The 15,299-nt window shown below is 40.1% G+C and overlaps 1 protein-coding gene across 4 annotated transcripts in view; it reads left to right on the forward strand.

Annotated features, from left to right (window-relative positions):
- pam (peptidylglycine alpha-amidating monooxygenase) overlaps positions 1-14,502 on the forward strand; it is a 276,130-nt gene extending 261,628 nt beyond the window's left edge. For all 4 annotated transcript variants that reach the window (XM_067982909.1, XM_067982913.1, XM_067982911.1 and 1 more), the window contains 5 exons: positions 4,275-4,374; positions 11,823-11,882; positions 12,155-12,358; positions 13,193-13,255; positions 13,619-14,502. In XM_067982909.1, the coding sequence (XP_067839010.1) occupies positions 4,275-4,374; positions 11,823-11,882; positions 12,155-12,358; positions 13,193-13,255; positions 13,619-13,803 (612 nt within the window). In that variant the 3' untranslated portion in view covers positions 13,804-14,502. The remainder of the gene's footprint in view (positions 1-4,274; positions 4,375-11,822; positions 11,883-12,154; positions 12,359-13,192; positions 13,256-13,618) is intronic.
- Positions 14,503-15,299: the final 797 nt, after the last annotated feature.

Consider the following 15,299-nt stretch of genomic DNA (forward strand, 5'->3'; position numbering starts at 1 on the left):
AACTTCTTTGGCTAAAGTGTGGTAAGAATGTGGAAAGTGCTACCACAAGGAATAGTTGAGGCAAATAGCATAGATGTATTTAAGGGGAAGCTAGATAAACACATGAGGGAGAAAGGAATAGAAGGGTATCTGATAGAATTAGATGAAGTAGGGAGGGAGGGAGGAGGATCGTGTGGAGCATAAACGCCAGCACAGACCAGTTGGGCCAAATGGCCTGTATCTGTGTTGTAGTCTCGATATTACAATGGTCTCATTGTCTCTTGGTTAGGGATCTGTTAGGGTTCCCACTGTGATCACTGTCCAGTGATACTTTCTGGAAGGTGTGTGTGTGTGGATATTGGGTGAGGGTAACATTGAGTTTGGTTGCAATGTCCCCATAATGGAATAACCTGGCAGAGTTTCACACATGGAGGATGGCCATGTGATCATGGAACCATATCCCAGTGTGATTCACTGCTTTTTAGCAGAGAAGAGGAGAAAAAAGGACAACATTGGAAGGAAGGAAAAAAATAAACTCAGTGCTTCCATAGGATTCATAAATCTCTCATTGTTTGAACTGGTTTCCTATACATTGCTATACGCAAATATGTAAGTATCTGGGGTCCTGCTACTGGTACTATCCTGTACGTTGCCAGAAAAGAATTATTTTAAATCTTCACAAAAAAAAAATCAGAGTTCAATGTCACCAATCTTAATTATAACATTTTTACAAAATACTTTACAGAAAAATAACATTGCTAAATCAGTAGATAACCTGAAGGATGAGAGGCTTTAGTTATTGAAAAAGGCTAGAGAAACTCAGGCTTTTTGCAGGTTAAGAGGTGCTCAAAATAATGAGGGGTTTTTATGAAGTAAATAGAGGAAAGCTATTTTCATTGGTTGGTGAGTTGGTACCTAAGAGGGCATAAGTTTAAGATCACCAATAAAATGAAGGGAGAGGTTAGGAGATTTTTTTTTTGCGCAGAGTGATTTTGGAAAGTGGAATACACTACCAGAAACAATAGTGGAAGCAGAATCCATAATAGGTTTTAAAAGGGAAGTGGAGAAAGATTTGAGAAAGAAAAATGTAAATATGTTTGGGAAAAGGATAGGGAAAAGGGATTAAATGAATAGATCTTTTAGACCGATGCCACAGACACAATGAACTGAATTGCTGCCTCCTGTGCTGTATAATTCTACATGAACTAACATATCTCAAACCTATATTATAATAGAGTTGCGATATACATGCCAGTGTTAGCTTGCACATGTACAGGTAAAGATGATGTGAGTTGCTACCAAATTCTGTTACTAATTACCAACTATTTCTAGTTGTCTGGGGTAATCTGCATTATAGGACCCTTATAGGCACAGTTCCACGTATTTAAATCATGGGCGATAGATACATGAACTGCTATGGAGCATTGTTACTCCAGGGTACTGTGCATTGGAGTGGAGAGGCATGATGCAGGTTTGTGTTCACAATAGGTTCTCCATCTTAATGCATCTTCAGGCAAGAATAGATGATTATTGAGAAAGTTGTTCTGAACTACCCTGCCAGAAATGGGTTGGGGGAAAATAAGAGAGGGGAGGAAAAATAAATGTTAATTCTTGGGCATAAAGAAGATAGGAAGAAGACCATGAAGATAGAAAAGAATCCTCGGATTTGCTTGATTCAGAATATCCTTGATGGTTGCCCATGTGGCCTACAAAGCTAAAATTGGATATATGTTTACTATTAAACCCAACTCCTAAATAGTATTGACTCTACTGTTAATCGATTGAAGAGCAACAATGAGATATTAACAACAACCTGCATTTATATAGCACCTTTAATGTAAAAGCATCCCAAGGTACTTTGCATGCCAAGCGAGAGGGAGAGATTAGGATGGTGACCAAAAGATTGTCGAAGAGGTGGGAAGGATTTTAAGGGACGAGGAAAGAGGACCCAGTCGGCTGAAGGCTATGCCACCAATAGTAGGGCTGTGGGGGTGGGGGAATGTACAAAAAGATGTAATGGAATGTTTGGAGGCGGATATGGGGTTGGAGAAGATTGTAGAGATAGGGTGGGTTGAGACCACGGCAAGATTTAAAGACGGGCATTACAAATTTTAGGTCTGGTGTAGCTATTCTCTCAGGTTCAGTGGTTCTGGTCATTCCCATAAGTGATTCCCTTGTCTTACTTTAAGGATGTGGCTGTACTGCCCAATATATGAAAGCATAAGCCAGTGGTATAACAATAGTACCTTCTTAGATATCATGCCTTTGTGCCCTGACATGCATTTTCCAATCTTTCAGTATACGGACTGAAAACACTTTAGTGAGATAAGGCCAAATAAGAATTGATAAGCTGCTTAATTTTACAGACAGCAAGTGAATGTACCAACTGACAGTTGTAATCAATTCTCACAAACTTTGCTTCACTTCACTTCCTCTGCATACATAAGAAACAAAATAAATCATGCCACACTACCTCATTAGTAGGCGAACTTGACTTTTTTCTTCTGGGCAGCTAACTTTCTGCCCCCTAAGAGTGGACTCTTGGCAAACACCCCATAATCGGTTCAAATTAATACGTCGTCCCAATGTCAAAAGGAGTGGATGTTCACTGGGGTACCTGTACTAACTACAGTCTAAAGCATTTTGGATCAAGCGCTTCATTTAAATCCCAGCTGTTCTATGAATTTAACCTCTGGAGCACTACATGAACTTAATAGTACAATTTTTAACAAGAATTACACCAAAATTCTCCCATGGCGGCATAGTGAGAAATCTCAAAACATGACGACGAGGATAATTGTTTTGAACTTAATGTGTTAGGGATGGGGAGTCAATGTAAGTTGGTGAGGACAAAGGCGTAGGACATGCAGCAGACTTTTGGACAAGTTGGAGGTTATGAAGGATGGAAGGCCAGCAAAAAGATTGTTATAGTAGTCGAATATGGAGGTGACAAAGGTATATACATGGGTGTTAGTGGCAAAGGGGCTGAGTTAGGAGCAACGGTGGGCAGAGTTGTGGAAGTAAGCAACTCAGGATGGGACAGGTCGCCAAGGTTGCAACCAGTTGCTTCAGCCTGAGACAGTGACTGAAGATGGGGGCCAAAGATGCTGGCTTTGGTTTTCCCGATCTTGAATTGGATGGAGGAGGTTATGGAGAGGAAGAGATGGGTGAAAGCTAACCTGTCTTTGATGTCTACGAGGAGCAGCATGTAACTGAGGAGGAGAAAGGGACCAAGGTTAGATCCATAGAGGACTCTGGAGGTGGTGGCATGAGTGAGGGAAGAGATACCTTACTGCAAATTTGTTTACTACTTTTGGATAGGGTAGGACTGGCACGATAAGAGGGTAGTTGCACAGACCTAGGTGACAGAAGATGCTCATTGCACGAGAATAGCGTGGTCAACCATGCCAAATGCTATGGAGAGGCTGAGGAAGGACAATGCACAACGTTTACAATCACAAAGGATGTCATTTGCGACTTTCGTTAGAGCTGCTTTGGTGCTATGAGAAGAGGCTAGGCTGAAGAGATTCATAGAGGCAGTTCAGGAGAATTGGCCACAGAACTGGGAAGCGACAAGTCATTTCAGGATTATAGAGATGAAATGGAAATTTTGGAGATAGGATAGTAGTTGGTGAGGACAGAAGGGCTAAGGTGGACTTCTTTGAGGAGGGGGTGATAATGACAGTTTTGGAAGGAGAGAGGGACAGTGCCTGAAGAGAGGGAACTATTTACATTGCCAGGAAGGAGAATTGTGTAGCATCAAATAATGACCTCAAACGCTAAACAAATAAGGTTAAGAATGAATTGGATTACTATTGTCACTTTTTCATTGCAAGGAGAGTATTAAAAAAAAAGTAGTAAAGAAAGTTGTGATTTTATACTCATATTTCAAGTGTGTAGTCCAATGGAAATTTTCCTCAGAATTTTACTTGAGAAATTTCAATATATGTTTGGTGGGGTGGGGGGAGCGGGGCACAAGCAGGAGCCGACGTAGAGTGCACAAGTAATGTGCACTCTAGTACTTATTAAAAGCAAGCTGTTTTTGATGCCCATAATATTTTCTTACACCACATCTGGTGAAGCCTTATAATGTCTGCAACTTCAAAAGAAAAACTTCTTTCACTTTTTTTATACTGCTGTAGAATTTTTCAGCCATTTAAAATAATTAAGACAAGTATCCCTTTTTATCCTTCAGATTATGTCAAGGATATCTTGGTAATTTCAGCAGAAGAATGGGATGATGCATTTTTTTTCTTTTACATGCAAATTAACATTAATTTATTTATTTTCTTAAGAACTTCCTGATGCCACATGACATTGTTGCAGCAGATGATAAGACTGTGTATGTCGGGGATGTCCAAGCAAACACAGTGTGGAAATTTGTACCAGCAGAAAGTAAGCTTTCAGTTGACTTGTTTTATTCGCATGACATAGATTGCCATTCATTTTATTTGACTTTCACTGTTGTGTGGGTATGTTTTCCTGCAATTTAACAGTTTCTGATTATTAAGCATTATTTTGAAAAATGGTTAATCACCATTTGTATTTGTTTTGAAACTTCAGTTTTAAACTAGCTCTTTGTACCAAGTGACTAGTATGGTTCATGCTGCCTATCAAGTTATGAAATGTGGAGAATTTAAACCACAGACCTTCAAACATGGCTTTATAGGTGCCCTGAATTAATTTTGTCCCTGTGACCTTTGTTGCCTGGAAGGTGATGCACCAGGCTCGTGTATATACCACAGTGATATTGTCATCATGCCCATGATCAAAAGAGTGATAGGTTTCCACAGAAGAGTTTTACCCATGGCAAATGCACTCTTACACTAATTTTGTTATGTTAATTGTCTGATTTTTAGATAACGAATTTACCATAGAATTACCTCTGATTTTATTTAAAAATAACAGAAACATGATTTAAATGAAATGTGACTTTTGGACGGGCAGATTTAGTGCTGCAAGATCGCAATATTTTTTCATTAACTGCAGAAAGTTGATCAGACTTTTCAAAAATGGATTTGCCCTCTTCAGGAAAATAGAGTAGGGCCAATAAAAAGAAACATATTTCTAGAATTGATCACAGTTCTAAAAGTGTGGCTTAATCTTGATTTGTGTTCATTTATCTTAGCAGTGTAGTAGAGAACCCAGTGCTACAGAGTTACCATTCCTAATTTCCATTTAGTAAACCCAATGTGGCAGCCATGGGGGTGTTAAATACATCATTAGTTTGGAAAAACATTTGCTGTCTTTAGATTGTTACAAGGTTTGATTTACCCTGAAGTTGGCTGTAATCAAGGTTGGCCTCTTAAATTCTCTCAATCGGGTCCTTGCAGCTAAATAACAAACTAAATTACTTTTTCATCCTTCAGAAAACACAGTTAATATAATATATGACCAGGAAATATAAACCATTGTGTGATTTTATGGTGTATAGATCATGAGCACTGCAAGTAAAAATGAATTGTACCATCCATCAGGGCATCCATTTTGCTCTCTTTAAAAATAATTAGATTTTTCTCATTCAGTATCCTCTATGCTGTAGAAATAAGCCTAAATTATTATTAAGTGGCAGAATCAGCATTTACTTGGTCCCTTTTAAGACTTTATTGACAACATGATGCCACCTATCTAATGCTTTCTTCTAATGACATATGGAAAGAAAGCTGTTCCAAGTGCTTGCAGTGCCTACTACTGAAGCACAATGTGGCAACACACAGGTACCAGAGTTCCTCTTACCACATTGGGAAGCAGTGTTTCAGTGAGCTCAGGGATAGGGCAATTGAATAATTTGGGGTTTCTCAGAACCAACCACCCATTATAAAACTGGGACACTGATGCCTAAGAGGCCTTTCAGGACATTACTACCCCTCTGAAAATCATCATTTTTGGCTGCTGAGGGAATTGGGCCAGTGTGATATCAGCATTTAAAGCCAAGTTTGGCTGATGGCTTATTTGATAAATGCCGTGTATAACTGAGGTATACAGATCACAGGATCCCAGATTCAGTTCCTAGTTTGTGCTGAATTAGCTGGCCTCAACTGGAGTGGTGGCTCTGCATTGGTTTCTGTAACTGAAACATTCAGCCAGGATGCCTGCTACTAATCACTGTCCAGTATCCATTGCAGGATTGTGCATGTGTTGGGCATTAGATGAGGACAAGATCAGGTTCAGCTTTGATGCTTACCACAGTTAAATAGCTTGCTGATACTCGCCATCTAGGCTCACATTTAAAAAATTGGCCATTTGAGCAACGTACTTGAGAGTGAACATAGAACTATACCCCAGGTGGACTCACCCCAACTAAGATAACTTGCCTTGTATTCACAGACTGGCCTTTTTGTTTTACATCCTGCACATTTGTGCCTGTTTTTAGAAATATCTACATAGTCATTTTTATTATGTGATTGAGTTTTTCTGTTCCTTCTGGGAAAACAACGAATGCATCAGGCAATGAAGACATTTTAATCCACTACTATCTATTTCCTTAAACCCCTCTCCCTTGCCCACTCCACTTTTACCTCCCAACAAGTGCAAGGTACTGTCCCCCTCCCTTTCAAAACCTACTCAGAAAACCCACCATCGACCCCTCTCCTTGCAAACTACTGCCTCACCTCCGACCTCCCTTTCCTCTTCAAAGTCCTTGAACATGTCATTGTCTACCAAATCTGTGCTCATCTTTCATGCATCGCCATGTTTGAATCTCTTCAATCAGGTTTCAGCTCCTGCCAGAACACTGAAATCGCCCTAACCAAAATCATAAATGACATCCTGTGTGACTGTCCCCTCCTTATCCTCCTTGACCTCTCTGCAACCGTTGACGGTTAACCACACCATCCTCTTCCAAAACTACTTCTCCATTGTTCAGTTTTGTGGGACTGTTTAAATCCCGCCATGGCTTCGTCCCTCCAATTCTGTAACCTCCACTACTGAACTCTGTGTTCCTCTGATTCCGGCCTCTTCTGCAACCTTCCACCCATTGGTGGCTATGGCATCAGCTGCTTAGGTTCCACACTCTGAAATTTCCTTCTGAAAACCCCTCTATCTCTTCACCTCCCTCTCCCCTTTAAAACCCATCTCTTTGACCATGCTTTTGGTCACCCCTACTAATATCTCCAGTTTGGCTTAGGATCTGGTTTTTTTTGATGATTATGCCTCTGTGAATCGCCATGGGTTTTTCTACATCAAAGGTGCTTTATAATTGCAGTTTGTTGTTAATTTGGCACAAGAAGTGAGCGTTTCATTGGTGCATGAAAAATATCTCAATAGGTTCACATCCATGCTGATTTTCCTGGGTGGCAACCTAGAGTTACCTCTTGGTGTCAAAGAATGTGCCAGTATTTCTCTGCCTTCATAGAATCATAAAATGTTACAACACAGGAGGAGGCCATTCGGCCCATCGTGCCGATGCCGGGTCTTTGAAAGAGCTATCCAATTAGTCCCACTCCCCTGCTCTTTCCTCATAGCCCTGCAGTTTTCTACCCTTCCAGTATTTATCCAATTCCCTTTTGAAAGTTACTATTGAATCTATTTCAACTACCCTTTCAGGCAGTGCATTCCAAATCATCATAACTCGCTGCGTAACTGAAATCCCTCATCCCTGGTACCATTCTAGTAAATCTCCTCTGCACCCTCTCCTAAGGTGTGGTGCCCAGAATTGGACACGGTACTTCAGCTGAGGCCTAACCAGTGATTTATAAAGATTTAGCATAACTTCCTTGCTTTTGTACTTTATGCCTCTATTTATAAAGCCAAGGATCCCGTATGCTTTTTTAACAGCCTTATCAACTTGTCCTGCCACCTTCAAAGATTACTATACGCAAACCCCCAGGTCTCTCTGTTCCTGCACCCCCTTTAAAATTGTACCATTTTGTTTATATTGCCTCTCTTCATTTTTCCTTCCAAAATGCATTATGGTATATTCATACAACTCAGTTTTCAGAATGGCAGTCATGAGGTAGAATCAACCTGAGATTTAGTAATGATCTTAGGACTTCCTTGGACAATTAGTCTCATGAGGAATCCATCATAGTTTGGAAGCCATTGCTTGAATGATCCACTTATGTTTTGTTTTCCATTTATAGGTGATTTGGACATCAACACAATTGATAACAAATTAGAGGCATAGCAAACTGAAGGAGAAATGTAGGAGACTGCAGGAAGACATACAGATTAGTAGAGTCGGTAAATAGGTGGCAGATGCAGTTCAATGGAAAGAAATGTGAAGTAGTAAATTTTGGGAAAGAGAAGAGGAACAAAGGGATCTTGGGTGCAGATACATACATCATTAAAAGTGGGAGTGCAGGTAGAAAAGGCTATCAAAAGGCAAATGGGATTCCAGGTTTTATACATTAGAGCATTGAATTTAAAAGCAAGGAAGTGGAATTGTACAATTTGGGTCACAGTTGAAAGCCCCCATTACAAGAGTGATATTAAGCCATGGAAATGGTACAAGAAAGATGTACCAAGGAATGAAAGTTTATAGTTATGCAGCAAGCTGGAAAAATTAGGGAATTTTTCAGTGGAACAGAAATAGTTAAGGGGTGATATAATGGAAGTGCTCAAAATTATAAAAGGTTTTGAGAAGGAAATCGTGCTAAGTTTTTTTTTCTAGCAGTTGGTAAATCATCAACAAGGGAACAAAGACTTAGTATTTTCACTAGCAGAATGAACAACAACTTGCATTTATACAGCACCTTTAACATAGTAAAATGTCCCACTGCACTTCACAGGAGCGATTTTCGAACAAAATTTGATACCGAGCCACATAAGGAGATATTAGATCAAAATCAAAAAACTGTGGATGCTGGAAATCTGAAATAAAAACAGAAAATGCTGGAAATACTCAGCAAGTTAGGCAGCATGTGTGGAGAAAGAAACAGTCATCGACCTGAAACGTTAACTCTGTTCCTTTCTCCACAGATGCTGCCTGACTTGCTGAGTATTTCCAGCACTTTCTGTTTTTATTTAAGGAGATATTAGGACAGGTGACCAAAAGCATGGTAAAAGAGGTAGGTTTTAAGGAGCGTCTTAAAGGAGGAGAGAGAAGAAGAGAGGCGGAGAGGTTTAAGGAGGAAATTCCAGAGCTTAGGGTCTAGGCAGCTGAAGGCACGGCCGCCAATGGTGGAGCGATTAATATAGGGAATGCGCAACAGGCAAGAATTGGAGGAGTGCAGAGATCTTGGAGGGTTGTAGGGCTGGAGGAGGTTGCAGGGAAAGGGAAGGGCGAGACCATGGAGGGATTTGCCAGACCAGGAGCCAGTGTAGGTCAGCGAGCACAGGGGTGATGAGTGAACGGGACTTGGTGCGAATTAGGATATCGGCAGCAGAGTTTTGGAAGAGCTCAAGTTTATGGAGGATGGAAGATGGGAGACCGGCCAAAAGAGCATTGGAATAGTCAAGTCTAGAGATAACAAAGGCACAAATGAGGGTTTCAGCAGTAGATCAGCTGAGGCAGTGGTGGAGACAGGCAATGTTACAGAGGTGGAGGTAGTCAGTCTTGGTGATGGAGCGGTTATGTGGTCGGAAGCTCATCTCAGGGTCAAATAGGTCGCCAAGGTTACGAGCGATCTGGTTCAGCCTCAGACAGTGGCCAGGGAGAGGGATGGAGTCGGTGGTTAGGGAACAGAGTTTGTGGCCGGGACCGAAGACATTCCAGTGCTGGATGTCGGACAAGCAGTGTGACAAATCAGAAACAGCGGAGGGGTCCAGGGAGGTGGAGGTGAGGTAGAGCTGGATGTCATCAATGTACATTTGGAACCTGATGTTGTGTTTTCGGACATATGATGTCGCCAGGGGGCAGCATTAGATGAGAAATAGGAGGGGGCCAAGGATAGGTCCTTGGGGGACTCCAGAGATAACGGAGCAGGAAGAGAAGTCATTGCAGGTGATTCTCTGGCAACGACTGGATAGATAAGAATGGAACTAGGTGTACCCAGCTGGACACGGAGGAGAGGGATTGGAGGAGGATAGTGTGGTCAACTGTGACAAAGGTTGCAGACAGGTCAAGAAGGTAAGAATGTGGAACTGCAAGGAGTAGTTGAGGCAAATAGCATACATTTAAGGGGAAGCTAGATAAACACATGAAGGAGAAAGGAATGGATGGATATGCTGATAGGGTTAGATGAAGTAGGAAGGGAGGAGGCTCGTGCAGAGCATAAATGCCGGCATAAAACAGTTGGGCTGAATGGCCTATTTCTGTGCTGTAGACTCAATGTAATCTTATCAGCATAACCTTCTATTCCTTTCTCCCTCATGTGTTTATTAAGCTTCCCCTTAAATGCATCTATGGTATTTGCCTCAACTACTCCTTATGATGGTGAGTTCCACATTCTAACCACTCTCTGGGTAAAGAAGTTTCTCCTGAATTCCCTATTGGATTTATTAGTGACTATCTTATATTTATGGCCCCAAGCTTTGGTCTCCCCCACAAGTGGAAACATCTTCTCCACGTCTACCATGTCAAACCCTTTTATAATCTTAAAGACCTCTATCAAGTCACCCCTCAGTCTTTTCTTTTCTGGAGAAAAGAGCCCCAGCCTGTTCAATCTTTCCTGGCAGGTATAACCTCTCAGTTCTAGTATCATCCTTGTAAATCTTTTTTGCACCTTCTCCAGTGCCTCTATTCCTTTTCTATAATATGGAAACCAGTACTGTGCACAGTACTCCGTGTGGTCTAACCAAGGATCTGCACAAGTTTAACATAACTTCTCTACTTTTCGATTCTATACCTCTAGAAATGAACCCCAGTGCTTTGTTTGCTTTTTTTTATGGCCTTATTAACCTGTGTTGATACTTCTAGTGATTTGTGTATCTGTACTCTCAGATCCCTTTGCTCCTCTACCCCATTTAGACTTTTATCTTCCAAGGAGTATGTGGCCTCCTTATTCTTCCTACCAAAATGCACCACCTCACATTTATCTATATTGAAATTCATTTGGCAATTACATGCCCATTCTGCAAGTTTATTAATGTCCTCTGCTATTATTCCCATATACATCGTGAAAAATAAGTGTCTCTTTTCTGCTGGCTGTAAAAGTTAGATGTGAAAATGAGTTTGGGAAGTCTTAACTGAACTTTAGGTAGATGTGAAACTAATTTGGTATAAATTAGCACTAAATTGGTACATTTACTTGGTGACTATAACAAAGTTTGGTATGCAAATCTAACAACTGGTAGTTGCAATAAAGTAAAGGGAGCTTTTCTCTGCATCTGAAAAGTTCTCCTTTCCCCAACTCCCCACCCTCCACCCTCATCCCCATCCCTAATACTGACGGCCCTCAATTTAAAAACAAATTTAAAATTACACAATTTTTCACCATTTGGCATATAGGTTAGGCTGTCAGGCTCCAAAAGTACTTCAAACTATCATTGTTGGGATTTGAACCTTTATCATCATCCTAAATTAGAAATATATTCTTAATATAATTATAAATGTTATAAAGAGAGGTATCTGTCCTGTTTCTGGTGTGTATCAGTTCTCGTTAATGTGCTTTATACTGTAGAACCACGGTGGGAGACTGTATGGAACAGATATTTTGCATGAAACTCCCACTAACATGACATCATTAATGGGAGCAGTTTGCTAAAGGCACCACTCCTTACTTATATCAGTGACTGAAACAGTGAGATGTTGCTAAGGTGGCAACTCCATTTAAAATGTCTTCTCCTGAACAGTTAAATATGGTGGCAAGAATATCAGAAAGATACTAGTACGCATATAGATATCTCCCTTTATAACTGAGGGATTTGTGGACAACGCAGTAACATAACTCCCTTTTAGAAGTTTTAGTCCAGCAACCTCTGAAGTCCTAGCTTTATATGGTAACAATTTAATTTAATTTCAGAGGCTGAGCACCGTTCAGTAAAGAAAGCTGGACCTGGCATTGAGATGCATGAAATAGATGGTAAGCTTTTCCTGGACTTGTAACATCTTTTAGTACAAGTCTTTCATTGCAAAAAAATGTAATTGTTCCATTTGAATAAATGATAATCAGACAGTAATATTAATGGACAAGTAATTATTGGATCTGTTGATTATTGAAGCAAATTTGTACACTTGAAATTATACACTAGATTTAGAAAGTTTGTATCAACGTTATTGGTGTAAACTTGAATTCTAATTAGATTGCAAAGGTTAATAATGACCATTCATATTAATATTTTTGTCAATTTTAAGCAACTGAAACATTCCTAGAAACGGAAATAGAAGGCAAGATGAGATCTCCTGATGTGTTGCAGAAGCACAAAAGCAAGAATGTTCTCAAACAGTCCAGTACTGCAGTTTCTCCTATCCTTATTACATTACTGCTCGTCATTCCTGTTGTGATGTTAGTGGGAATTGGTGTCTTCATCCACTGGCGAAAGGGCAAGATGTATGAAGGTACAGAATATAATTCATGATGTAAATACTTTCTTTGAACTAGAGCTTATAAGCAAGTTCTAACTTTGTGTTGTTTTTACCTACCTTAGCCATTAAATTGTGACACACACACATGTTGTACGCTTAGTGCAGCAAATGTATACTCACATTTCTGATGGCAATGGCAAAATAGACATTGAGGAGACTGAGCATCACAGTGAGTTCAACACTGGTCTATCCCCTTTGGAACTTGAGCATAAATTCAGCCCAGAGTGATGAGATGAAAGTCTCTTCTGTCTGGAAGGACCCCATGTTAAATGGGTTGGGCTGTCTCAATTCAGTTACTAGAGCCAATTCTTCATTAAATCAGCATCTCTCTCAGAACGGCTGATTTGGGAGATTGAAAGGTCCAGTAGGGGATGTTCTTCTGAGATTGGGACTTGGGACTGAGACACATTTTCTGAAAAGAGTAAAGGGAGCTTCACTCTGCACCTAACTATATTCAACCTGATGAGGGACTACTTAGTAACAGTTTCAGGCAGGAGAAGACCTTCAGTCAACCTAGCCCACCTATCCACTATATTCCCTTGGTACATTTCTAATAACTTTGAATCCCATTTGTTGACTAGATCCTATCTTCTTGAAATCCATTGAGGTTTCTTGTTCCACTATCCATGCCGGTAATCTGTTCCACATATTTACCACCCTTTAGTAAAAAAAAAAATTCCTCCTGCATTTCATACTTCCTTTTGTTGTCTTTCATTTGTGAGTTGCTATTTTAAATAAGTCCTACAAAAATGTATTATTTGTTTCTCAGAAACTGCAGTCTGACATGCTTTAATTTTGTATTTATAGAAGATCCTGACAGCAAATTGGAGTCAATACAGTCATCAGGAGGAATCTTGGGGAGGCTTAGAGGTAAGACAATTGTGAAATGAAGGCAAAATCATTTCCAGAATCATTGCTGTCTCCAACCATCACACATCTCACAATTTTATGGTAATGTTGCAGCAACATTGCTGATTTTTTTAATCAGCAGAAATGGGTTCATCTTAATTAGAGCAGTAAATTTACAAACACCAGTGCTTAATTAAGACATGCATTGTGAAGATTTGGTAATACACTTAAATGTCTTTTTTGACTTGAGATTATTGATGCCAAAGGATTATATACCCGGTACAAGGCAATGTTCTAAACAAAAATGGACAGAAGACAGTGGATCTAAAAGTGTTCTTATATTTTGCATATTCTGAAGAATTTAAAATACTTTATTTTTGACAGGAAAAAGCAGACGAGGACTAAACTTGGGGAACTTCTTTGCAAGCCACCGGGGTTACAGTCGAAAAGGTTTTGACAGATTGAGTACTGAAGGAAGCGATCAAGAAAAAGATGATGAGGAAGGCACTGACTCAGAAACAGAAGAGTATTCTGCACCACCACTTCCACCCACCACCTCGTCCTCCTGAAATATGACAATACCAGTTTGATCTGATTATGATGACAATACATTGAGTTCCCATTTTGTTTCCCTAAAAGCAGATGTATTCAGGATATGTGTTTAATAGTAACTGTACTAATCTGTTTTGGCTATACAACATGTAAGTTTTTATTTATTTGTGGAGAGTTTTATATCATGCTGTTGCTACCATATCTAAACAATCAAGCCGGTTTTATTCTAGGGACCAGGTATTGTCTGAATACTGAAGCAAAATCTACTGCTTTGGGCCATAATGAATATTCTTTAATTGTTACTGCCTTACTTTGCTGGAGCTATAAACCTGTGTTGGGGAGTCAGTCACTTTTCTCTGCTTGAGGTGTAGCATTTGGCTACTGTCCTGTCTGGCACTTTAGTTTGATATTTCCAGTGTGTAAGTAATATTGTGCCTTCTATATCAAGCATCCTCAGTCTACCGTCGTCCAATTATGCCACAAGAGGGAAGCAAAGCTACTTTTTGTCTTAGTTTCTATCTATAACTGTCCTGTTTACTGAAGAGAAAACTGTATATACAGAGATAAGGCTTCTGTATTCACAGCAAAAATAATTTTTTTGATGTATTCATAGTAAATGTCAAATACTTCAATTCTGGGGGGAAATTGTTATATTGTCAGAACACTATTTTCGGTCACTGAATGTAATTTGTGTAATAAAGTGTTCGCGAGCATTACTCATTTTATACAGGCATCATTCATGTGGGTCTCACACAGTTTCAAGGTTGGAACTGGTTATTTGCATTGTCATTTTTGAGTAAGCAAATGTAGGTGAACTGCAAGCTTCTGGTACAGACCCTTTCACTGGGTCTGGTGGAGTCCATAGTAGTAATCATACAACATTCCTAAAACCTACACAAGGCAAACTTTCAATGCATTGCGATTTACAGAGTTGTCTCCTAAGTATACTGATTACACTGAATTGCAAATGATTGCTACAGTTTTTCATCAATTTATTTTAGTCTGAGGATCATAGGACCCCAAATTCCGATGGCACAAAGGTTTCTTTGGAACTGAGGAAGATTGGGATTCCCGCCTGCCTACAGGTATTGGCACTGACCCTGCTGTGAATTACAGAGTCAGTCAATTTACATAGCAGAGGTTTGCAGGCTGTGTAAATAAAGAACGAACTTGCATTTATATATCTCCGTTCACGACCTCAGGACAGCCCAAAGTGCTTTACAGCCAATGCAGTATTTTTGAAGTGTAGTCACTGTTGTAGGAAACGTGGCAGCCAAGGTCCCACAAACAGCAATGAAATAAATGACCATATCATCTGTTTTTTTTAAAATGATGTTGGGGTTGAGGGATAAATATTGGCCAGGCCACCGGGAGCTCTCCCCTACTCTTTAAATAGCGCCATGGGATCTTTTAACGTCCACCTGAGAGGGCAGATGGGTGTCGGTTTAACATCTCATCTGAAGTGCGGCACCTCCGACAGTGCAGCACTTCCTCAGTACTGCACTGAAGTGTC

The sequence above is a fragment of the Heptranchias perlo genome, chromosome 4 (genome assembly GCF_035084215.1).
Source record: "Heptranchias perlo isolate sHepPer1 chromosome 4, sHepPer1.hap1, whole genome shotgun sequence".
Lineage (NCBI taxonomy): Eukaryota > Metazoa > Chordata > Chondrichthyes > Hexanchiformes > Hexanchidae > Heptranchias > Heptranchias perlo.